The 26,206-nt window shown below is 44.3% G+C and overlaps 1 protein-coding gene across 1 annotated transcript in view; it reads left to right on the forward strand.

Moving 5' to 3' along the window:
* Positions 1-25,905, forward strand: part of RPIA (ribose 5-phosphate isomerase A) — a 48,718-nt gene extending 22,813 nt beyond the window's left edge. The window contains exons 4-9 of the mRNA XM_056116765.1: positions 13,035-13,094; positions 15,847-15,911; positions 18,176-18,244; positions 19,001-19,142; positions 20,008-20,107; positions 24,993-25,905. Of these exons, the coding sequence (XP_055972740.1) occupies positions 13,035-13,094; positions 15,847-15,911; positions 18,176-18,244; positions 19,001-19,142; positions 20,008-20,107; positions 24,993-25,090 (534 nt within the window). The 3' untranslated portion in view covers positions 25,091-25,905. The remainder of the gene's footprint in view (positions 1-13,034; positions 13,095-15,846; positions 15,912-18,175; positions 18,245-19,000; positions 19,143-20,007; positions 20,108-24,992) is intronic.
* Positions 25,906-26,206: the final 301 nt, after the last annotated feature.

Here is a 26,206-nt window from a genome sequence, read left to right on the forward strand (position 1 = left end):
GTATGGGATGTCCAGGAATAGATTCACACATGGGTGAGGTTTGTCCAAGCATATGGAGAGTGGCTGTGAGCTTGGCCATGGTTGAGTTCTGGAGATTTTTGGCAGCCAGGGATGGGTCCTTTGGGTAGGGAGGGTCCTCACCCACGCCCCTCCGGAGTCCCCTGAATCAGAAACAGCCTGGCATGGGTCTGGCAGCATGTCTATGGTGTATTGTTCTGTGCTCTCTTCTGAGAGATTTATATTGAGTCCTTCTCTACTTGAGGTTAATCTCAAGTTACAAAGTATTTATTGCCTCTGACATTCCAGATGAAATATAAGAATTTCCCAAATTATATGTTACAAAGTATCATCTGTCTTCCTTTATGTATGCACACAAGACATTGACACAAAATATTTTTTTAAAGTGCAAACGTTGTTAAGAAAAGAGGTAAATGTTCAGTTCTACTTATAAGCTAAAATTTACCAGATTTCTGTAGACATAAATTCATTCTTAATACATTCAGTCTCATGTATAAAACCTTAATCTTTTGTAATTTTTTTTCTTGCTTTTTGGGTCACACCTGGCAATGCACAGGGGTTACTCCTGGCTCTGTACTCAGGAATCACCCCTGGCGGTGCTCAGGGGACCATATGGGATGCTGGGAATCGAACCCGGGTTGGCCGCGTGCTAGGCAAACGCCCTACCCGCTGTGCTATCGCTCCAGCCCCAATCTTTTGTAATTTTTAAGAATCCAGCTTTTCCAAAAGCACTGTAATTTTATCTTCAGTTTTTTGGCAAATTTGTACTCTGGAGTTTCTGTCAAATACCTTTTCCCAAAAGATGTCTCTGAAAAAGGTATTAGAAAAATTCCTAAATGGCAGTAATGCTTACGCTTGGGCCAGAGAGACAGTACAGCAGAATGAGGTGCTTTGCATGCAGCTGACCATGGTTCAAACTCTGGTACCACATGTTGTCTCTCCTGTGCCCCACAGGAATGGTCCCTGAGCACAGAACCAGGAATGAGCCTTGAGGATAGCTTGGTGTGGTCCAAAAACAAGTGGAAAAAAAACTTTAAAAAAAGCTCACAACTAAAGATATATAACACAGTTGGCAAGGAAGTTTGTTCAGTTTTTTTGACATACAATTTCCTAACCATTAAGAAATAACCAGAATTGGGGGGTATGGTGCCGCCAGCAGGTCAATCTGTACCTGTGAGGCGAGTGCATCAGCAGCCTGATGGCAACGTCAGACTTTCAGGTACCCCAAAATTGCTGCTGTGCTTTGGCCAGACCCCAAAAACTTGGCAAAGTTTACCAAGAAAGTAAAAGGCCAAAAGTTAGGTATGTGGTAGACACACCCACAAGGCTCAGCTATATAATTGGAAGCATGGCCTCTCTGGTTCCTGGTCAAACTGCTTAATGGCCATGATCCCAGAGACTCAGAAACGAATCTCGGAACCCAAAGGCTTTTGGCAGAAATGTGTCCTGTTCCTGCAGTAGGTTACTGGCGCTGGGCCACTCCAGGTGGGAATAGGTTTCGTGCCTTGTCCTGTTCCCCCTGGTGGCCCGGTGACCACCATCCTCCAGAGGCCACTGGACAGTCAGGTTTGGGCCTGCAGTGACGAGACACGCGGGGCCTCACCAGATGGGGGTGGAACCAGCCCTTTCCTCCCCATCCCAACGAGACCCCGAGTCACCGCCTACAAATGACCTCTCTGGCTCCTGATCAACTTGATTAACGGCCATGATCCCAGAGACTCAGAAACAAATCTTGAAACCCAGCGACTTTTGGCAGAAGTGCATCTGGACCGCATACAAGGTGGCCGCCACCTCAGAGCTTATAGGAAAGCCAGGTATGAGCCAGCGGTGACAGGGAAACTGCAATCTCATGGAGGAGGTACCGGCTCGTCCTTCACGCCCTACCGAGGTCACGAGTTGCCCCACACGAGTGGCTCTCTGTCACAGCCATGACACCAGATGCACAGAAACCAATCTCATAATTATCTGACTCTTTGCAGAAATCCAAAATCATTATATGATTCTCATAACCAGCTATAGAAAACAAAGTATTTCACAATGCCTTTTCAGCAATTCTGATTGTTGGGTGCATCTTTTGTCAAATAATGGTGCATCTTTTGTCAAAATAATGAATGTAATTAATGTAGAGAAAAATTTAGTAGAAATCATCTGCCTCAGGCATTGGGAGGGGTGGGGGGGTATATTGGGGTTCTTGGTGGTGAAAAATGAGTACTGGTGAAGGGAAAGGTATTTGATCATTGTATGACTGAGACTTAAACCTGAAAGCTTTGTAACTTTTCCCACAGTGATTCAATAAATAAATATAAGAAGAAAAGATAAATAAATAAAAGAATCAGAATTATGACTCTTTAGGATTTTCAAATAATTTTAGAGTGCTCACATTATTATTCACAGTTAAGATTAAACATGTCTTATTTACCAGTGCTTTTATGAAGCTTTAGCATACCAGATGCACCTGATTCATGTACATTTTTCTTTCCATTAAGAGGAGATAATAAATATTGTGGGATGCCCTAGCTCTCCCAAGATCGTTCACATTTATTTTTCCTTTTAATCAACCAAGAATTGTTTTTATTAGAATTTTGATTTTGGGGTGATTTTATCTCATAGATCTTAAAAAACAAAGCCAAGCAAACCAAAAATACCAAAATAGTTAAAAACACAGGTGACCTTAACAATATTCAGCTACCCATTTAAATGCAATAGCATAAATTTCAAACCTGCAATTAAAACATAGTTTTCCTAAGAGCAATACAAGAAGGCCCTGATGGTAAAATTGAAACTTAAATGAAACAATTTTAGTAACAGATCTTCATTTTCCAGGCAGATTAATGAAAACATTTACAGTCTAGAGTACATGTAGGAGGTAAGGTGCTTGCCTTGCATTTGGCCCCCAGCACTGTGTATTGTCCCCTGTGCTCCGCCAGGGGTCACACCAGAGCACAGTAGTGACCCCAAAGCAGGTTTCAGCTGTGTTAGGATGGAGACTTAATTCAGTAAATCCAATTATTATCTTGCCTGAAATAATCCATTATTTACTCTAAGTAGTTCTAAAAAATTGTTACTAAAAACCTTGGGGACCAAATGGTCCTAGAGATTGCTTTAACTTTATTTATTTATATTTTCAGTAAGTTTACTGATTTGGAGCCTCTGTTGGTATTAGCACAGGAATTTCATTTTACTAGTCAAAAATCTTATAAGACAAAGTCAACTGCTCTCCTGTTTAATGAAAACAGATAGAATAAGAAAGAAAGATGGCGGCCGCACGGGAGCCTTGTGGAAAGCGGGTTTGAGCCGGGCTCGGGGGGGGAGCAGCGGGGACCTCATGGGAAGGGGGGCTTTGTGGGCCGTCCCCCACGCCCCACCGGGGTCGCCAGCTGCCCCCCACGAGCGGCTCTCCGGCACGGCCACGGCCCCGGAGGCACAAGGACTTAGCACAGAGAACCAGCCGCTTGGAGCAGAAAAGCAAATGGACTTGTGTTGATCCGCGCCACCAAGCCTGCCCGGAGGGGGAAGGGCGTTGACCAGCCCGCCCGTTCCTCTCTGGAAAGAAAGATGGCGGCCGCACGGGAGCCTTGTGGAAAGCGGGTTTGAGCCGGGCTCGGGGGGGGGAGCAGCGGGGACCTCATGGGAAGGGGGGCTTTGTGGGCCGTCCCCCACGCCCCACCGGGGTCGCCAGCTGCCCCCCACGAGCGGCTCTCCGGCACGGCCACGGCCCCGGAGGCACAAGGACTTAGCACAGAGAACCAGCCGCTTGGAGCAGAAAAGCAAATGGACTTGTGTTGATCCGCGCCACCAAGCCTGCCCGGAGGGGGAAGGGCGTTGACCAGCCCGCCCGTTCCTCTCTGGAAAGAAAGATGGCGGCCGCACGGGAGCCTTGTGGAAAGCGGGTTTGAGCCGGGCTCGGGGGGGGGAGCAGCGGGGACCTCATGGGAAGGGGGGCTTTGTGGGCCGTCCCCCACGCCCCACCGGGGTCGCCAGCTGCCCCCCACGAGCGGCTCTCCGGCACGGCCACGGCCCCGGAGGCACAAGGACTTAGCACAGAGAACCAGCCGCTTGGAGCAGAAAAGCAAATGGACTTGTGTTGATCCGCGCCACCAAGCCTGCCCGGAGGGGGAAGGGCGTTGACCAGCCCGCCCGTTCCTCTCTGGAAAGAAAGATGGCGGCCGCACGGGAGCCTTGTGGAAAGCGGGTTTGAGCCGGGCTCGGGGGGGGAGCAGCGGGGACCTCATGGGAAGGGGGGCTTTGTGGGCCGTCCCCCACGCCCCACCGGGGTCGCCAGCTGCCCCCCACGAGCGGCTCTCCGGCACGGCCACGACTCCAGGACACAGAAACCAATCTCTTAACTAGTTAACTTTTAATAGAAATTCTTCCAGGGTCAATAAGTAAAATAGCAGAAATTCAAAACCGCGCGGCCGCTATCGCGGCCGCGCGACATCATTTTATTCTTAAACCAAGTTGTAGAAAGCAAATCATTTCACAACGCTGTTTCAGCATGTCTGATTGGGGGGGGGGGGGTGGGTCGTAAACTCTTAACAATAATTGTGCATCTTCTATCGAAATAATCTATCTAGTCAAAGTAGATAGAGTATTAACTAGAACTCATCTACCTCACAAGAATTGGGAGGGGGGGGAGGTGGGGGTCTATTGGGGTTCAGGGTTAAAAATGAGTATTGGTAAAGGGAAATGTGTTCGGTATCTACATGACTGAGACCTAAACCCGAAAGCTCTGTAACTTTTCCCACAGTGATTCAATAAATAAATAAATTATAAAAAAAAAAAAACAGATAGAATAAAAAATTAAAAATTACATTCAGTTTTATGAATCTAGAGACCTGAATGTTTTTAGATAAAACTTACTACGTTTCCAACCAGTTTTTATTCTCAAAATTATCTCAGATCATGAGCAGTTTTGAACCAGATATTCTTTTTTTTTGGACAGCTAATACATTTATATGGTTTTATTTAGTATTTCATGAGTTTTACATTTATTCTTTTTTTCCATTACATTTGTTTTAATTTTTGATGTTACTGTTTGTAGTTATTTTAATGCATTATTCTTGTTTCAAAAATTCTTTTTTAATTGAATCACTGTGAGGTAGTTACTGACTTACAAACTTTCATGCTTATGTTTTAGTCATACAGTGATCGAGTACTCATCCCTCCACCAGTGCCCATTCTCTACCACCAGTGTTTCCAGTATCCCTCCTACCACCCCCTCCCCACCCCCACCTCGTGGCAAGCACAATCCCTTTAACATTCTCCCTGTCCTTTAGGGTGTTGTGGTTTGCATTGCTGAACCACATATTCTTAAACATTCTACCCAAAAGTAAAACAGAAGTAGGGAAGACAAATAAACATTTATAATTAAAAGAAAAAGTCTCCTGGTTTTCATTAAATTTCAGACATCTTAAAAAATATTTGAACCTGGGGCCAGAGCAATAGTACAATGGGCAGTGTGCTTGCCTTGCACGCAGATGACCTGGATTCGATCCCTGGCATCCCATGTTGGTGTGCCACGGATCGAATCCAGGTCAATCCAAGCCCACCGGGAGTGATCCCCTGAGCAGAGAGTCAGGATTAAGTCTCTGCCAGTGTGATCCCTCTTTCCCATTCTTTTTTTTTAACCACAAATGTTTACTTGACAAACCTGAAATATTTACTTGACAAACCCATAAATCATAGCGTATAACAAACAACATACGTAGCATGAATAAAGTACCAGACGTGTCATCTCCCAATGGCGTGGGGTGATTTTGGGTTGGGTGGAAGAGCTCCCACTTAGGCTAAGGGACACACATCTATGTCTGAAATTATTGGATTACATAGTGCTCTGTTCTCCAGCAGTGATTCTCTTAGTCCTATTTTTAAATAGTTAAGCCAGATCTAAGTATTATGGTTTCTGTTCTGTCTGGTTTTGATGTCAGTGGGCCCCATGGATGACTTATGTGAAGTGGGGAGGAGAAAGACAGTCACTACCTCCCGATCCGCCTCTGCCACCTGGGACCCAAGGTTACTGGGTTCTTGTTTCCCTTGCAGAAAGGAATTTCAGGAGTAGACAAGCAGTGAAGTAAATAGATTTTGTTTGGAGCGTTTTAAGGTGTGGAGTGGGAGAGAGTGAGAGAGAGAATGCGCGCTTCCCCAAGGGCGGAGAGAGCCCCTATACATCCTAGCATTAGACACGAAGAAAGCATGAAAGTACACATCTAAAGAGGGGAGATGCAGGCGACACTTGTGCTCGGGTGCCACATGTGCTTGGCCACATGGGCTCAGGCAGCAAATGTGTGCCCTTTCTTTGTTCAAGGTGACTTTTTATAGGCTTTTCTCTTTTATAGGTTGTCTTGATCCCTTGATCCTGAACATTTCTGGAGTCTTCTCAGGGCTGAATCACTAAAGTTAATCGGATTAAGGGAGAGGCCTGAGGGTTTGAGGAACTTCATGGGGAGGGGTCCAATCTCCTCAGGGTCCACTGCTGAAGATCTTATCAGGTCTCTGTTTTCTGTATCCACTGGATGCATCAGTCTGAGAAATTTTGTTGACCTAAGCTGAGGGCCTTTCTCTGTCTACCTGCCTATCCCTTTCAGCCTTCCCGAGTTATCAGAAGGTGGTAAAGTATCTTTTAAATAAGATCATTTTCAGTGCTCTTTTTTTTTTCTAGGAAATAACAGAAATAAAAGGTAAAGGTAAAGGCCCTCCCGTTGAAGGAAATAACAGAAATAAGTGGCCACATATAGATAATTTATGACTTACAGATTTGGACAGGAATCTACAGTATTCTTTTTGTTGTTGTTGTGTGTGTGTATGTGTAGTGGTGGTGAGTGGGGTGGCACATCCAGCGATGCTCAGGTGTTACTCCTGGCTCTGCACTCAGGAATTACTCCTGGTAATGCTCAGAGGACCATCTAGCGTGCTGGGGATTGAATCTGGGTCTAGCCCTGCCAACTACACTCTTCTAACTCCCATAGAACACTTAAAGAGTTTCTCAAGCTGTGCATACCTTGGTGACGTACCCCATTCAGAGGTATAGAAGTGGTCATAGATACATCTGTTATTTGGGAGTGGTGTGAGAGGCCAAGGACTTTGGCAGGAAAGAAGGGAACAATCCCCAGTGCCAAGAGGCCCATTCAGCCTAAGGGCTTTACAGAAAGTTTCTGACTTGGGGTTGGCTCTGAGGAGCAGCCTGCTGTCCTAGTTGGCTCTCCAAATTAAACAGTGGAGGTGTGGTTCCAATTGCTGCTCGAGGACCAAACAGGAGACGTGATGGATCAGAAGAAAGAGCTTTATTGGCAACATGCTGCCACTCTGGAAGGTGGTGTGTGACCCTGTCCTCAAAGCAACCATCATAGCAAGGGGCTCCTATAGGAAAAGATCAGGGAAGAAGCGGTGGGTTGGAGACTGACCCCTGGGTTCCAGAACAGTGCATTCCTTCATGTGCTGGTCTCCTGAGGTATCTGCAGTCCTCAGCAGAGTCATCAGGAGTAACTTTTCTTCATCTTCAGGTTTTTGGGTGGAGGGGGTATGAGGATAAGGACAAGTATCTTTATCTAGGAGTTTGCTGTTCCTTATGCAAAACAAGCTCACAGCTCCAAGGGGACTGTGACCTCTTCTTTCTACATTCTCTCCATTTCTCCTTTTTTCCCTAATCCCTTCCTAGTGCCAGATAGGGCAGGAAAGCAGGAGACACTGTTTTTAGTTTTCACTGTGACCTCTTTAAGATTTTTATTTCTTCTGGATATTGGGATTTTCACTTCCTAGATTGAACTCAGGAGATGCCAAGTTATTTGACATTGGCACAAGTTATGCTGAGTGCAATAAGGTAATGCCAGACATGTTCGATATGCCAGACACAGTAACAACAAAGTCTCCAATGGAGACGTTACTGGGCCCGCTCGAGCAAATCGACGATCAACGGGAGGGCCTTTACCTTTTACCTTTTCCGTAATAAGGTAATGATTATGGGAAATGTGCTCTCTCATCTCCTATTCCCTTAAATGAGCAAATAGGCGAACCTCATGAAACAAGACCAGTGTCAAGTGGTCCAAGCAGAGTTTGAAACTAAGAAAGGTTAAAATACATTCATGTAATTTTCCCCTTAGGAATCTTGATGTAACTGCTTCTTGATATATAGTTTTCATGTAATTTATCTGAATATATTTAAATATTTCTAAAATATGGGCTGGAGCGATTGCACAACCGACCCGGCTGACCCGAGTTCGATTCCTCCACCCCTCTTGGAGAGCCTGGCAAGCTACTGAGAGTATCTCGCCCACTTGGCAAAGCCTGGCAAGCTACCCGTGATGTATTCAATATGCCAAATACAGTAACAACAAGTCTCACAATGGAGATGTTACTGGGCCCCCTCGAGCACATTGATGAACAACGGGAGGACAGTGCTACAGTGCTACATTTCTAAACTATAACATTAAGAGAAAATTATGTATCTCATTTTAATTGCATGTTAGACTGTGACCCTGAATCCTATACAATCCAATGCAATCCTTCACCCTGAATCCTTATAAAATTGTTTTTCTGACACCCTCCTTATTCCATGTGTTATTGTGGAATGAGGTTCTCCCCCACCTCCCTTGATTTTGTATTAAGAAGCTTGCTTTTAAAAAAATAGTAAACCTTACAGTGGCGAAGGTTTAGGAATCTGGGTGGTTAGTTAGGTTGTTCTGGCTTACAAGATTTCCTGAGGTTTTAGTTAGACTCTTGGCCATGACTACCACTTGCGATCACAAGACTATAGTTGAAAAGTCCACTTCCAAGCTCAGTCATGTTGCGTGTTACTGGTCTCAGTTCTTCACTGACTATTGGGGTAATAGGTCTATCTCTTGGCTTGTCCTAGTATCTTTAGAATCTGACAACTAGTTTCCCCAGTGCATAGTGAGAGGAGAGATGGAGCGCAAGGGAAGGAGGGTTTAGCAGTGCTCCAACACACCACTTCCCTCCTGAGGGGCATGCTTTATCAGCTGTTGGTGTTACAGGCCAGCCCTGGTGTATTATAGATGGGAATCGTCCACAAAGGCATGGGTTTTATGTTATGCAGCTTGGGTCATCTCAGAGGCTGTGTTGTGTCTTGGGTCATCTCAGAGTCTGTCTTGTGTACTTGCTCAGTCAATTTTTATTGCTTTTGTACTTGGGCCATACCCACCCATCCTGAGGGCTTATTCCTGGCTTTGTGCTCAGGAATAACTCCTACTGGGTTTGGGGGATCATGTGGGATCCTGTGGTTGAACCCGGGTCAAACACATGCAAGACTAGTACTCTATCCACTATACTGTTGCTCTGGCCCAACATTCTCAATTATATATATATATATATGTATGTATATATATATATATACACACACACACACATATTTAAAATAACTATAGGATCTACAACTTCTGGAAGTTCCACAAAGTTTTTAAAAGATTTTTTAAATTTTTGAATCACCATGAGATAGTTACAAAGCTTTCATGTTTGAATTTCAGTCATACAGTGATCCAACACTCATCCCTCCACCAGTGCACATTTTCTACCACCAATGTCTCCAATATTCCCCTACCCCTTCATATCCTACCCCTCCCTCTGTCTTTGTGGCAGACAATTTTGCCCATACACTCTACTTTTGGGCATTATTGTTTGCAATACAGATACTGAGAGGCCATCACGTTTTGTTCTTTAATTTACTTTCAGCACACATCTTCCATCTGGAACTATTCTTCCAACCATCATTGACTTAGTGATCCCTTCTCTATTCCAGTTGCCTTCTCCCCCAGCTCATGAGGCAGGCTTCCAACCATGGAGCAATATTCCTGATCCTGTCTCTACTGTCCTTGGGTGTCATTCTCATATTATGTTATTTTATATTCCACAAATGAGTGCAGTCATCCTGTCTGTCCTCCTTTCTGAGTCATTTCACTTAGCATGATACTCTCCATGTTCATCCACTTATAAGCATATTTCATGACTTCATCTTTCCTAACCGCTGCATAGTATTCCATTGTATAGATATACCAAAGTTTCTTGAACCAGTTGTCTGTTCTTGGGCACTCAGGTTGTTTTCAGATTCTGGCTATTGAGAACAGTGCTATAATGAACATACAGGTGCAGATGATATTTCTACTGTGCTATTTTGCACCCTTGGGATATATTCCCAGAAATGGTATTGTGGGATCATAAAGAAGCTCAGTTTCTAGCTTTTTGAGGAATGCCCATGTTGTTTTCCTAAAAAGGTGGACCAGTCGGCATTCTCACCAGCAATGAATGAGAGTCCCTTTCTCCCCACATCTGTGCCAGCACTGGTTGTTTTTGTTCTTTTTGATGTGTGCCAGTCTCTGTAGTGTAAGATGATACCTGATTGTTGTTTTGATTTGCATCTTCCTGATGATTAGCGATGTGGAGCATTTTTTCATGTGCCTTTTGGCCATTGTATTTCCTTTTTGAGGAAGCTTCTGTTCATTTCATCTACCCATTTTTTGATGGGATTGGAGGTTTTTTCTTGTACAGGTCTACTAGTGTCTTGTATATCCTGGATATTGACCCCTTATCAGATGGATATTGGGTAAATATTCTTTCCCATTCTAAGTTCCACAGAATTTACAATAGTTTCTGTAATACTTCTTTTGGAGAAATGTAGGGACTGAAAAATAATTGACAATATTTTAATTTTACTCATTATATATTTTTTTGTTCATAAGAATAAAATTTTTTTTAAATGTGGTTTTTGTAGCAAACATTTTATTTTAGCTTTTTATAATACAAAAATTGGGGAGGAGTGAGGGGGCTGGAGAGATAGTACAATGGGTAAGTACACACCTCCAACCTCGGTTCCATTCCTGGCATTCGTATGGTTTCCTTTTTTTTTTTTTTCTTTTTGGGTCACACCCGGCAATACACAGGGGTTACTCCTGGCTCTGCACTCAGGAATTACTCCTGATAGTGCTCAGGGAACCATATGGGATGCTGGGAATCGAACAACCCTGCCAGGATTGATCCCTGGACAGAGCCAGGAGTAAGTCCTGAGCACTGTAGGGCGTGGGTCCCCCCCATCCCCACCAAAAAAAAAAAAAAACCCAACAACAAAGAATTGGGGGCAGGAGGAATTTGGGGGCAGTACTCAGAGCCTAGTTCTGGTTCTTTGCTCAGGAGTGATCCTGACAGTGCTTGGGGGACTGTATGTGGTGCCAGGGATTGGAATTGGGTGCAGCCACTTGCAAGCCTAGTACCTTACCTCCTGTACTTTCTCTCTAGCTGATGGAAAACTTTGAAATTCACATGGAATAAATAACAATGTAATGAACTTATATGTACTTATCAGTTTCAATGATTATCAAATTATAACCAAATTTGTTTCATCTGTTTCCCATTTCTGTATTCGTTATTTTGAAACAAATAGTATGTGGTACTTTACTATGTAGTATAATTTCATTGTATTTATTGTGTTTCTTAAAAATAAGAAAGTTAAGACTTTTAAGTATCTCACCAATATAAAAAGCTTAATGATCCTTGATATCATTAAAATTAGGGTTCAGATTTCTTACCTTATGTTTTATACTTTAAACACATTTTCTGTAGTTTGAACAAGATTCATATAAGATCCATGCACTGCAAGTTCCAGGGTCTCTGTGTTTTATTTTCAGAGTTGTAGGATTTTGGATGTGGAGACTGACACTGCTCATTTCTCTCTTCATCTTTTTTGAGTTGCTTGCGGGGGCCACTCCCAATTAGTTCTGGGTCTGTACTCTTGGGTCGCTCCAGGTGGTGCTTGGGGGACCATGTGGTGCTGGGAGTTGAACTCTGGCCTCCTGCGTGCAAAGTATGTGCTTCAGCCCACAGAGCTGTCTCTCTGACCCTGTTCCATCTTTTTTTTTTTATAGACAAAAATAATGTATTATGGGTCACATGCCTGGTACGTGACAGATGAGAACTAAAACCTTTAGTCTCTCTCTCTGTCTCTCTCTCTGTCTCTCTCTCTCTCTCTCTCTCTCTCTCTCTCTCTCTCACCTTTATTCTCTTAAACTCAGGTGTTTTTACTTTAAGCAGAATCTGCCATTGGAAATAAGCTTTATATCTTTGGTTCTTCTGCATGTTGTAAGCAGTGACAAGAACACAAATCCTCACTACTGACCTTTGGTTGGCCCAGCATGAAGGTTCGTGGTGCATTTATTACAGCTATCAATCCCTGTCAGGGCCATGTGTCAGGGCTCACTTTTTGTCAGTCTGTTTGAAAAGTTGGATGTAAGATTGCCTATAAAGTTGGTGGTGCTGAGTTTTCCTACAAACATCTTAACTCTTTTCCAACAGGTTGCTCTGTTTGCTTTGATGTATTGTGTCTTCATTAGTAATCTTGAATCTGGGCATTGATATCTTTCATCAGTGTTGAAAGATTCTTAAGTTCAATCTCTTCAATATTGCTTCTGCGCCATTTTTTTTTCTACTTGAATGTTGCTAGAGAAACAGAATCAACTAGTGTGTGTATGTGTGTGTATGCATCTTTTTACAATCTATCTACATCTTTAAATCTGTATTTCTCATCACCTTCTCTTTCCCCCCTCTCCTTTCTCCTCTCATCCCATCTTTCCTTCTCTTTCTCCCTCTCCCTCTCTCTTCCTGGCACCCTGCTTCACATTCAGAGCATGTTCCTGGTCACACAACACTTTGTGATTCCACAGTAGCAACAAAAACTATTTCATCCCTGGTGTGCCGCAGTCAGATGTGTGTGGGAACACCACAAGTAGGGGTGTGTGCCCCCTGGTCAGCATTGCCATGAGCGCAGGGAAGCTAGGAGAAAAAAAAAAACTCAAGCAGCAAAACTAAAACCCACCAGACTACTACATGGCACTAGAGGCTTTGGCATCTGTGCCATTTTCTTACATAGGCAGTGGTACTGAGTCTGCACTTTGTGTCACTCCCAGGATGAGCTAACCTCTCTGTGCCATTCATGGAGTGAGATCTCACGTCTGAGCCTTAATCTAAAAGCATCCCGGGAGTTCCGTGTCACTGATGTGTGTCCTTTTCTGTCTCTGCAGGCCCGTCAGCTCATCCTGCAGTACGGCCTCACTCTCAGTGACCTGGACCGGCATCCAGAGGTAAGAACCGGGCTCTTGTGTTGGAACCTTGAGTTTTAAACCTGGCTGAAATAACAAAACCTAGAGGGGTTATTAGTTTCTAGTATATTCCATATAGTTTAACTGTGAGGCTTTGAATATAGTGAAGAATGATTGGAGAGGGAGTATTACATCTTCCGGTGGTCCTGGTACAGGGTTGTCCTGGTGCAGGCTGGTCCTGGAATTTATCACTAAGTGGAGATAAGCTCGTAGTATAATATCTCAGATAGCTGTTGGCCTTTGAAAGCAGATTAAAACCCATTTTAGAGTGAAGCTAGTTAAGTCCATGGAGATCCCAGAGCACACTGAAGTTAATGTGGAAGAACAGTGTTCACTGAGCCCTTACCCTATTCTTGGGATCATATTAAGTGCTGTGCCTGTGTTAACCTTTAATGTCCCACAGTCTGAAGATGAGTATTGATATCCCATTTTACAGATTTAAAAAAGGGACAGAGAGTGCTAAACATTTGCCTGAGGCCACACTTTTTGCAGATGGTATAAGCGGAATATAAACTAGGTGCTTCTTATGAGACTTTTCTCTTTCCACCCCCCCCTTTCTTTTTTTTTGGTTTTCCGGCCACACCCAGCAGTGCTCAAGGCTAACTCCTGCCTATGCACTCAGGGGGTCACTCCTGGAGGGCTGGGGGGACCACATGGGATACTAGGAATTGAACCTCTGTCAGCTGTGTGCAAAGCAAGCGCCCAACCCACTGTATTATCTCTTTTGCCCTGACCTTATGAGAGTTTTTTTTTTTTCTTTTTGGGTCACACCCGGCATTGCACAGGATTTACTCCTGGCTCATGCACTCAGGAATTACTCCTGGCGGTGCTCGGGGGACCATATGGGATGCTGGGAATCGAACCTGGGTTGGCCGCGTGCAAGGCAAACGCCCTACCTGCTGTGCTGTTGCTCCAGCCCCTCTTATGAGAGTTTTATGGGAAAAGGTAAAGTTTCAGCAGAGCTGTGAAGGGGCGGGGGCAGGAAAGTCTGTTCAGAGATGGGTAGGTAGCAGGCACATGGGCTTCCGTGCAGACTGACTCAGATGGGAAGGCTGAATGGTGCTCAGTAGGGGCAGTGCAGGAGTTGGGAGAGTGGGGCAGGACTATAGCAGCTCCAAAACCAGGCTGGAAGTTGGAGCTTGATGGTGGTTTAATTACTACCAGGTGTTTGTGATAGTTGTGGCCGTAGGGGGTTGGGGGGGTTATGGAAGAACCTGGGGAAGGGCTCAGGGGGAGATTTCTGAGGGCATAACTAGAACACAGTCTGACCTGAGTCAATGGTTCTGAGCTGTGAGCAGAGTAGTTTGGCCTGAAGGTGAGCCTGAAACTCTTGGCAGAAAAGATCAAAGGTTTCTAGGCCTTGAGCAGTGCCAAGGCCAGTTCTGCCCAGGGGGATGGTAGGTGGGGGAGGGCACGGGAGCAGTGCCAGCCGCAAAATCAGGCAATGGGAAAATCTGTGTAAAGATGAAAGCAAGGGGCCCGAGTCATAGTACAGTGGGGAGGGTGCTTGCCCACCAAGTTCAATCCCCAACACCCCAGCACCCCAGATGGCCCCCTCAACCCCACCAGGCCTGATTCCTGAGTGCAGAGCAGGGAGTAAGCCCTGAGCATCGCCGGATGTGGCACAAAAATAAAAAATGAAAGGAAGTGAAGTGGAAGTGAAGCTCTCCCAGCTTTCCGTGTGTGTTGTGCTGAGCAGTAAATAAGCCACATGAGCTGCATTTGTACCTAGAGGTTTTTTTAATCTGCTTTACAACAGGTGCAAGTGCATTTCTTTTCTTTTTGTTTTGGTTTTGGGCCACAGCCAGCCGTGTTCAGGGTTACTCCTGGCTTTGCATTCAGGAATTACTCCTGGCAGTGCACAGGGAACCATACGGGATGCAGGGGATTGAACCTGGCTCTGCCACATGCAAGGCAAGTGCTGCCCTATCTGCTGTATACTATAGATACAGCCATCTTTGAGTGCATTTCTTTAAAAATTGTTTTTGGTTTTTGGGGCACACCCAGCTGTGCCCAGGGCTTATTCCTGATAGTGTTTGGGGGGATTATATATGGTGTCAGGGATTTAGCCTGGGTTAGCCATGTGCAAGGCAAACCCCTTAACTCTTCTTTTGAGTTATTTTCTGGTGACTTGTTTGTCCTTTTACTACTTTTGTGCAGTGACTTCTTTAAGTCTTTTTTTTTTTTTGAGGGGTCATACAATTACTCCTGGTGGTGCTCAGGGACCATATGGGATGCTGGGGGTTGAACCCAGGTTGACTGTCTGCAAGGCAAGTGCTCTAACTGCTGTACTATAGCTCCGGCCCAGCACGGTGTGCTGAATCAGTGTTTGTTAACCTATTTTTCTTTAATGACCCTCCCTCCTTCCACCCCTGCAATGACATTTTAATATCACTGATGTCCTGTGTACTTGTTTTTGAACTCAGAGACGATGCCACCCATGTTGTGCAGTTTCCAAAATTCTAGCCCTTCTAGCCCTTCCTCAGAGAACCAACCAGTCTTTGGGAAAGGCGGTGTCCTGGGTAGGGAGCTAGGCACCAAGGCATGGTTCCCCAGCCTTGTGTTTGTTCCCTAGTGGGACCGCTCAGAGCCTCAGCTTGTGGATGTGTTAAGTGAGAATAACTGTGCTTAGTTAATATGGCTGCCAAGAATCAGATGAGCTCTTGGAGGTTTAAACTTTGTTTAGAACCTTCCCTCAAAAAGTCTTTTATGTCTTTGCTTTCCTCCCATACAGATTGACCTTGCCATTGACGGTGCTGATGAAGTGGACGCTGACCTCAATCTCATCAAGGGAGGAGGGTGAGTGTTGCAGGGCCTTTCTTGCAAAAGAGCATCTGCCAGTTTATTCTAAGCCAAGCAAAGTGGAGTACAGGTTAAACAGATTGTCACTGTGCACATGCATGAGTTTGTTTTTCTACTAAGAATGTCAAGAGCTTATGGGGGAGAACCAGCTTCTCATTTCTAATCATTAGTGGCAATCCTGTTACCAGGAACCTGGGCCTCTTTCATGAAGTTTTTCCTCTTAGTGGCTTCTCCATGTCTGCATTATTTTTATAATTCAGGTGATAAAATTGTGTAGGCTAAAGCAGACATCACTGGGACTGGACTATTATGTAGGTGCTTTCTTCCTTTCTTTGTTCTTGTTTTGGAGCTGTATCCAATTGTGCTCAGGACTTACTCCTGGCTCTATGCTCAGGGATCACTCCTGGTAGGTTCAGGGAACCATATGAAGAACTTGGGGTTGAACCTGGGTCAGCTCTATACAAGGCAAGCACCCTGCCCTCTGTACTATGGCTCTGGCCTTATATGGGTGCTTTAAAGATGCTCTTATATCTGTGAGCAGCTTTGAAATAGTTGTTCATTTGAAAAATGTTTATTGGTGTTTCTTAAGTGTCAATTTGGGTGGGAGGTTCGGGGAGGTGGGAGAGGGAGAATAAGTTGAAGAAGGTCAAGTTCCATTCTAACATCCCTTAAATACAAGATGACTCAAAATTTGTTTAAAATCTCTCTGTGCCTTCTTCACTTTATTACCCTGTCGATAGACAGGGTGGACCAGAGTGATAGTACAGTGGGTCAGGGACTTGCCTTGTGCATGGTCAACCCGATTTGAGCCCTGTCACTAAATTTGGTCCCCTGCGTCCTGCTTGGAATAATCACTGAGTGTAGAGCCAGGGCTAAGCTGTGAGCAATGCTGATTATGGCCCTCCAAAACCAAACAAAATAGTGGACAGAACAGGCCATTCAGTGCTTGCCCTGACTCGTCAATCATAGACCCTCCCTAACACCATTTTCAATGTCCTCTCTCAGATAAGCCCAGAGATTCCATTCAGATGCATCTTAGATGGCATCAGCTCCTCCGGAGTGGGAGCCGTTGTCCCTTCCTCTTGTGACACAGGCCAATATTTTCATAGTGTAGTTACAAGTATCAACTTTAAGTCAGCTGGTCTATTTTGTGGTATAACAAAATACCACAGACCAAAACTCCCACATCCAAAACTTGATTCTCACATTTCTGGGGGGTCGAAGTGAAAATCATAGTATCAAAAGGTTTTCTGGGGAAAATTCTCTGGGCCTGTGGATGCGGTCTCCTCTCTGAATGCCAACAGGGCTGGGAGAGGAGAATGAGCTCTCTAGTGTCTGTTACCAGGACACTAATCCTGTCAGGGGGGGCCCAAACCTATGCACTCAGTAATCATTTCTTAGAGATCCCATCTCCAAATACAGGTACTTAGAGGGTTTGGGTGTTGGCACCTGAATTTGCAGGGGGTGCTGAGCATAATTTAGCCCATTATGTAATTTTTTTTTCACTTAAATTAATATTTTCCTTTTCAATTTGTTTAATTTATTATTTATTTTCTATCTTTTGTTTCAGTGTTTATTTGGGCATCATGATTTATAATACTGTTAGTAATGTTTCAGGGTACCAACACCACGCCCCCACCACTATGCCAACATTCCTCCACCAGTATCCCCAGGCCCTCTCCCATTATCCCTACCCGAAACTTGGCAAACTCATTTCTGCAATCCTACCCTCAGGGACTGTTACCATTAACTGTTTTTATGTATGCATTATTATTTTTTGGTCTTTCATTTTTGTTGTTGTTGTTTCTTTTTTTAAATTTCTCCTCTTTTTAAACCCTTATGTTGAGGGCTGACTTTCAGTAGATCGCAGCAAGCGTGAACTGCTTTTAATTCCCATGCTGTGTGTCTTTGTATTGCACCTAGAGTTCATTCTGTTTGTCCTTGTCTCTCTGACTTGACTCAGGATGTTGCCTTCTGGTTCCCTCCATGGAACAGGGAATCATTGCATGATTTCATAGCTTTGGGACTTTCCCGCTTTTTAAAAATTTTTATTTATTTATTTATTTTTTTAGACTTACAAATTTTTGTGCTTGGGTTTCAGTTATACAATGATCAAGTACCCATCCCTCCACCAGTGCCCATCCGGGACTTTCCCTTTTTAAGTTCCAGAATTGAGTGGATGTGGGTTTCCTGTATCTGACCATAGTCCCCAGGTTGAGTTTTGTCTTATTCCTGTGTTCATCGCTTTTTCCCACTCCCAGAGGCTGCCTGACCCAGGAGAAGATCGTGGCTGGTTATGCCAGTTGCTTCATTGTGATCGCAGATTTCAGGTACAGTGTCATGTGTTCCCTGGGGTCCATGAAGGAGAGAGAGTGGCTGGACCCTGTTTTTAGAGGCATGGTAAAGGGAGGGTAAAGGCTCTCAGAGACCGATGACTGTAGGACTCCAGGCAGGGTCTTAAGAGACTTTAAGCTTTGTTCTTGTGCTGTTTCATGCGTCCCTTGGAAGGAATTGGAAACAGCCTGCCACACTGTCAACAGAGGATGTTTTTATATAGCCCTCACCTGATCTGCTCAGGGGAGCCTCTGAGGAAGCAGGGCCAGTCTTGCCTGCCGGCAGTGACTCAGCATGCCCTGCTTCCTCTGGGGTCAGGGCAGGCCACGCATGATGCACTGTGGACAGTGACCAGGCAGGCGTCTCATAGGAATTGGGTGGAAGGTCCTTGTGCTAAGCTAACTGCTAATATAAAAATAATTTTACTGAGGAAATTTATAGCTCTAGGACACCCCATGCCAGTCATAGAGCCCGGCAAGCTACCGAGAGTATTCGATATGCCAGACACAGTAACAACAAAGTCTCCAATGGAGACGTTACTGGGCTCGCTCGAGCAAATTGACGATCAATGGGAGGGCCTTTACCTTTTTACCTTTATGTCATCATTACTTCAAGTCCTCTTCAGCAGTGAAAACCCAAACCTTTGGAATCCTGTAGATTTGTCCCTGCTTGCTTCCCTCACCCTTTCACTACATGTAATCAACTCCTTGCTTGAATTTGTGCCATTGAGCTTCTGGACCCTTTCTTTCCAGGAAAGATTCAAAGAACCTTGGGGATCAGTGGCACAAGGGAATTCCCATTGAGGTCATCCCGATGGCTTATGTCCCAGTGAGCCGAGCTGTGACTCAGAAGTTTGGGGGTGTGATTGAACTTCGAATGGCCGTCAACAAGGCAGTAAGTTCCAGGAGGGCAGTTCAGGTTCTCAAAGAGGTCTGTCTGGACTCCACAGTCTGGACTCGGTCTGGACTCCACAGTCAGCTTTTATTTATTGAGTATTGACTTCATTATTTTTGTATTCAGACTTATGCAAGTGAAGTAATCCTATAGTACACATCCTCTGGACACATTGAAGAATGATTCTTCTATCCTTTGGGGTCTGGTATTATCCAGGTGATCTGACCTTTTTTGAACTTGAGGCCTGGGCCACCCTACCTCACAGCTGGTAAACACTGGCTTTGGGTATCCTCCATGCCCTCTTTGTCCATTTGCTGGGTTGTAGTATCCTTGCCCCTTTGTATTGCTCTGTCAACATTAGTTGTCTTAAATGCTTTTTGTGCCCAAATTATTGATGAACTGTGCAGGCCTCAGAAACCATCTCTTGTTTCCCATATTTTTTAATTAGGGGGAAGGACTGGGTTAAATAGCATTGTGATGTTTTATATTGTTGGTACTGTGAAGTTGTGTGAATAGTGTACTGTTACCTGTTTTGTGGTTAGAGTTTTTCAGTTGACTGAGAACTTAGAATCATTGAGCCCTTACTGCAGTTAATGCTTACCCCAGTGGGTTTATAATAAGCTTTTCATGAAGCGTGTATATTTATCCTCCTTTTGCTCATGGAGGGCAGCCAGCCATTCCTCTGAGCTCTGCAGCTGTGTGACAAATTCTGCCCTAAAGCTCTTGCTCTTTATTGCTTCACAGCGTTGCTTCTGGAAAGCACAAGGGGGTGGGGTGGGGACTGGTGGTTAGAACAGGTTATTTAGGATCCTTCTCTTGGTTATGCCACTTTCTCACTTTGTTCAATTTGGAAAATTATTTCTAGGGTCCTGTGGTAACAGATAATGGAAATTTTATCCTGGACTGGAAGTTTGACCGGGTACACAAATGGAGTGATGTAAACACAACCATCAAAATGATCCCAGGTAATGTGAATATTATGAACTCTTGTCTGGGCTGTCCTTGGCACAATGGATGTGGCTTTTTAAGATTTGGTTGGAAAGAGGAATTTCCTTTTCTCATCATATTTTGGGTTTCTGACATCACACATTTGCCTTTGACCCCAGGAATTTAGTTAGTGGCTTTGTTTAGGGGAGACTGGGTACTGATGGCGGGTCAGAGGGGCCTTGTTTTGTCTTGAGAATTACACCCTCTCTGTATAGTCTTCTTCCAGGAGCCTGGATGTGGCTGCTTTGATTTTTGTGGACTTGCTGTTCTTTTTTTTCCCACTTTTTAATTATTTTTATTGAAATATTGGTTTGCGTTGGAGCACAGCAGGTAGGGCGTTTGCCTTGTATGCGGCCGAGACAGCCGACCCGAGTTCGATTCCTCCGCCCCTCTTGGAGAGTCTGGCAAGCTACTGAGAGTATCTCGCCCGCACGGCAAAGCCTGGCAAACTACCTGTGACGTATTCAATATGCCAAACACAGTAACAAGTTTCACAACGTTACTGGGCCTGCTTGAGCAAATCGATGAACAATGGTAGGACAGTGACAGTGACAGTTAATGTTGGTTTGTGACAGTCTGTGTACACACACACACACACACACACACACACACACACACACACACACACACACACAACTGGCTGACTTGGTGCAAGGCAGATCCATGCTCTTGGATCTTCCATAAGATGATGCCACATCCAGAGGTCTCTGTCGAAGCAGCAAAGCTAATGTGCCCCTGTTGCTTTATCTCCTCCCTTTGCACTGTTTGGGAGAGCAGGCTCCGGGTGGATAAGTCCCCCCCACCCCCTCAGTCAACAGGAGAGAGGTTGTTCTAAGGGGCACTGCTGCCATTCATCTCTCTCTTTCCCTATGAAATCTTTCTGGAACCTGAATTGGCTTCTTGGATTCAGTCAAAGCTGCATTACAGAATTTCTGCCAAGGGTGGGTCTTGAGTGTCCACTTTTAAGTATTTTAGGCAAGCTCTCGCCATGCCGGCATAGTGTGTTTTCAGAAAACTTCCATGTTTTAGCTGCTCTTTACTCTACCAAATGGCTTTTTGTTGATGATAATTTTAATTATTTATGCATTTGTGAGTATGTTTAGAAATTTAATTTTATCCTTTTGTGTTTATATAGTTCGGAGTAAATGGTCTAAGAGTAAATAGTGATGAGTCTCTTCCTTTCACCCCTCCACCCACCTTTTTCCATCTGGAGACAGCCAATGTTCCTGAAATTATTTGTCCTCCATGAAATGAGTTTTGGTAAAAGCATGTAAATCCCCTATCCTTATCTTACTCTTTTCCAGATAAATGACAGCACATAGAATACATATTCTTTTTTCTACTTTTTTATTTAAAAAAATTGTTATGTGTTTCCAGGGATCTACCCCAGAGTTCTCAACTCCCTGGTCTTCCCTTTTTTACTTCCTATGGAGATTATTGAATGATTTTGCAAAAGTAAGATTTTTTAAACAATTTTTCTTTTCTTTTTTTTTTCTTTTTTTTCTTGCTTTTTGGATCACACCTGGCGATGCACAGGGGTTGCTCCTGGCTCTCCTCTCTGGAATTACTCCTGGCGGTGCTCGGGGGACCATATGGGATGCTAGGAATCGAACCCGGGTTGGCTACATGCAAGGCAAACGCCCTATCCACTGTGCTATAACTCCAGCCCTGCCCCCCAATATTTTTTCTTATTTTAAAATTGAGATTCTATGGTTTACAGTACTATTAATAATGGTTTCTCATGCACATAATTTCAGCACAACACTCATGACCAGTGTAACCCCTCCTTCTTCCGACAACCCCAAGCTCCATCTCTCCTAGGTACCTCTGACTCAATCAGTTCTCCCATTATGTCTTTGGACCATTGTTGATCCCTTTCTGTGTATCTTTAAGTCCCACATAAAAAGAGATCATTCTGTATCTACCCCTTTTTTTCTGACTGCCTTCACTCAGCATGATATCCTCTAGCTCCATCTCTGTTGCTACAAATCGTGTGATTTTTTTTTTCCTTTCTTAGAGTTGCATATACTATATGCATATTCCATATACATAATGTAATATATATAGTATTCCATTACATATAGAACATATATACCATATGTGTATATAGAGATATATATACAGACACACCATAACTTCTTTATTCTTTTTTTTTTAAATTGAATCACTGTGAGGAACACAGTTACAAAGTTATTCATGATTGGGTTTAAGTCATAACAATCCTCCAATAATTCCATCCCTTCACCAGTGTACATTTCCCACCACCAATGTTCTCAGTTTCTTCCTGCCCCCGACCCCCAAGCCTGCCTCTCTGGCAGATACTTTTCTTCTCCCTCCCCCTCCTTCCCTCCCTCCCTCCCTCCCTCCCTCCCTCCCACTTCCCTTCTGTCCCTCCCTCTCCCTCCCCCCATTTTAAGCACTGTCCTTTGCAGTGCTGTTACTGAGAGGTTATCATGTATATCACTTTACCTCCTTTCAACACTCAGTTTTGCCCAGAGTGATTATTTATCATTGTCATAGTTTATATACCATAGCTTCTCGATCCATTCATCTGTAGTTGGGTGTTTGGGTTGTTTCTGTATCTTGGCTATTGTATTACGTGTGATGATGAACAAAGGTGTGCATATATCCTTTTGGATTAATGTACTTATGTTTTGGGGATAGGTGCCAAGAAGTGGAATGTATGGTAATTCTATTCCTATATATTTGGATAGATCTTTGTATTGTTTTCCACAGATAAACGAGACAGTATTCCAAATCACCAACAATGGATGAGGATTTCTCCTTAAAATAACTCCGTGGGGCTGGAGTGATAGTACTGTGGGTAGGGCTTGTACCTTGCATGTGACTGACCCAGATTTGATCCCTGGCACTTGAACCCAGTGGTCCCTGAGTGCAGAGCCAGGGAGTAAACCCTGAGCACAGCCAGGTGTGACCCCAAAACAAAAATAAAGTAACTGTGTCTTTTTTTTTTTTCTTTTTGGGTGACGCCTGGCGATGCACAGGGGTTACTCCTAGCTGTGCTCAGGGGACCATATGGGATGCTGGGAATCGAACCCAGGTCGACGACATGCAAGGCAAAATGCCCTACCTGCTGTACTATCGCTGTAGCCCCCCACTTAGTCATATCCTCTTTAGTGGGCATTTGTTTCCAGTCCTTTGCTAGAAGGGAATACTAGATCAAAGAATAAGTGTATGTGAGTCTGCTCGATTGCATTCCCTCCCTTGCTTCACTTTACTTTTCCATTACAGTGTGTGCAGGTTCACCAACCTTTTTCTGTAGGTAACTTAGCACTGTGGGTAGGGCATTTGCCTTGCATGTGGCCGGCCCGGGTTTGATTCCTCCACCCCTCTTGGAGAGCCCGGCAAGCTACTGAGAGTATCTTGCCCGCATGGCAAAGCCTGGCAAGCTACCTGTGACGTATTCGATATGCCAAAAACAGTAACAAGTCTCAATTTGTTGTGAGACGTAAATGATGCCCGCTCGAGCAAATTGATGAACAAAGGAGGACAGTGCTACAGTGCTACAGTATGTGAATACATATATTTTGATAATTCATATTACCTAAATCATTTATATGGGTGAAAAGAAATACCCATTCTGTTCTTCATGGGCATTTGGGTGTTTCTAGTTTTTAGCTGTTAGGAAAGTGCTGCTAGATTTATTCTTCTTTGCTTTTTGTTAACCATATGTGTGCCTAATAATAGAAGAATTGCTGGAACATTAGATATGAATATGTTCTCTTTTTATATTTTTGGTTTTAGGGCCACGTTTGGAGGTGTTGGTTTTAGGGCCACGTTTGGAGGTGTTGAGGGTTTACCACTGGCTCTATGCTCAGAGGTCACTCTTGATGGTACTTGGGGAATCACGTGGTGCCCAGGCTTGAACCTGGGCTTCTTGAATGCAAATCATGCACTCAGCTTATTGAACTGTCTCTCAGGCCCTAGGTTATTGGTCTTGTTGATTAGGAGAGTTGTTTGTTTTACTTGTTCTATTTTGGGCCACACCAATATGTGCTCAGGGCTTACTCTTGGCTCTCGCCCCACCATTAGGACAAGGGTGGAGGGGAAAAGCGCTTGCTCTAGAATCAGACTAGGAGGGAAATGGGACATTGGTGAAGGGAAGTGGACACTGGTGAAGGCACTAGTGTTGGAGCACTGTATGACAAGAACTTAAAATGACTTTGTAACTCTGTAATTCACAGTTATTTAAAAAACTTCTAAAAATTGTTATTATTATTATTATTATTTTGCTTTTGGGGTCATACCCGGCGATGCACAGGGGTTACTCCTGGCTTTGCACTCAGGAATTACTCCTGGCGGTGCTCAGGGGACCATACGGGATTCTGGGAATCGAACCCAGGTCGGCCATGTGCAAGGTAAATGCCTTACCTGCTGTGTTATTGCTCCAGCCCCTAAAATTTTTTTTTTTTTGCTTTTTGGGTCACACCCGGTGATGCACAGGGGTTACTCCTGGCTCTGCACTCAGGAATCATTCCTGGCAGTGCTCAGGGGACCATATGGGATGCTGGGAATCAAACCCGGGTCGGCCACGTGCAAGGCAATTGCCCTATCCACTGTACTATCACTCCAGCCCCCCAAAATTATTTTTAAAAGGCTATTTGTCATCTGATAGCTCTGTCAGAAGAACCAGCGCTGAAGACAACTAGTCCAGTGGCCCCGAGGCAGAACAAAGCTTGGCCCTCTGGGTTTAGAAGGAGAGCCCGGCCGAGAAAGGGCCTGCCCGGGGAAAGGCTTGACTCTCTCCGCTTGTCCAGGCTGCTCTGCCGACCCTATGGCCCATGATTCCCTTCGTGCCGTGAGCAGCTGAAACTTAGTGCTTCTTTTCACCTTTTCCTTCAGGTGTGGTGGACACTGGCCTCTTCATCAACATGGCCGAGAGAGTCTACTTTGGGATGCAGGACGGCTCCGTGAACATGAGAGAGAAACCTTTCTGCTGACCCTGCAGTGCGCCGTGCCCACCTGGAGCCCCCAGCCCGCAGGAGCCTGTGCCTTAACGCGTCTGTGCCAGGTGGACGGCGAGCAGTGAGGGGTCGGGGGCAAAAAACCCCATCTTACAAAGTATTGTTAAATGTCTTTTTAAAAGAGAAATATAAACATATATATTTTTACTATTAAAATACTCTTTTTTTTAAAAAAAGAAAAAGTAGAACTTGATTTCATGTTTTATATGAAACATTTACCAAAAAATTAAAAAAAGAAGGGGACTGTCTTTTAGATTTTTAACTTGAGCTCGCTGGTTAAGCTTCTGAATATTGGGGTTTGCTGAGAAATGTAAAATCAAACTTTTCTTTGAACTGGTGAAATGAAGAGCCCAGCCAGCAGTGATTCCTCGATGCCTTACTGGAAACATTAAAGTTTGTTTACTTTTCTACCACACTCTGTTCTGTTGTTTGGTTCTCTTTCTGATCACGCACAATACCTAGTTGCAGATTCTAAGATGAGGTTTACAAAAGTCTGGCGAGGGGAGCACTGTGCTGTGTAGTGACCCCGGGTATAACTGTCATCGAGAAGGTGTGATTGCTCTAGGCGGTTCATTCAGACTCCGGTTGTTGGAAGCAGGGCTCCAAAAATAACGACTTGCCAGTACTGCCAAAGTGCTGCTGTGAAATGTGAAATCTCTTTCCGTGATTGTCTTTCCGTTGTTTGTATTTTGTCCCTTGACTGTTTGTTGCTTGCATGGTTTGGCATCAGAAGTTGTCTCCTCCTTATAAAGTGTTTGAGGATTGAAATAAAACAGTATGGTGCCATTTGATCCTCCTGTCTTTATTGTACAATTCGCGGTAAAGTTAAGACTCAGTTTTGCTCACTCCTTTTACACAGAATATTTGATAAACAACTCCTTCAAAAAGGCTGGGGTGCCATACTAATATCATGACATAAGACTCCAGGGTAAAAAAAAATTATGAGACAGTGTCATTTTCTTAAATGATCAGGTACATCAGGAAGAACTCACTCCTAAATATATATTCACCTAATGAGGAACCAGCAAAATATTTTAAACAATTGCTAAAAGCGATAGCACAGCGGGTAGGGCGTTTGCCTTGCATGTGGCC

The sequence above is a fragment of the Sorex fumeus genome, unplaced genomic scaffold, assembly GCF_029834395.1.
Source record: "Sorex fumeus unplaced genomic scaffold, SorFum_2.1 ptg000003l, whole genome shotgun sequence".
Taxonomy (NCBI): Eukaryota; Metazoa; Chordata; class Mammalia; order Eulipotyphla; family Soricidae; genus Sorex; species Sorex fumeus.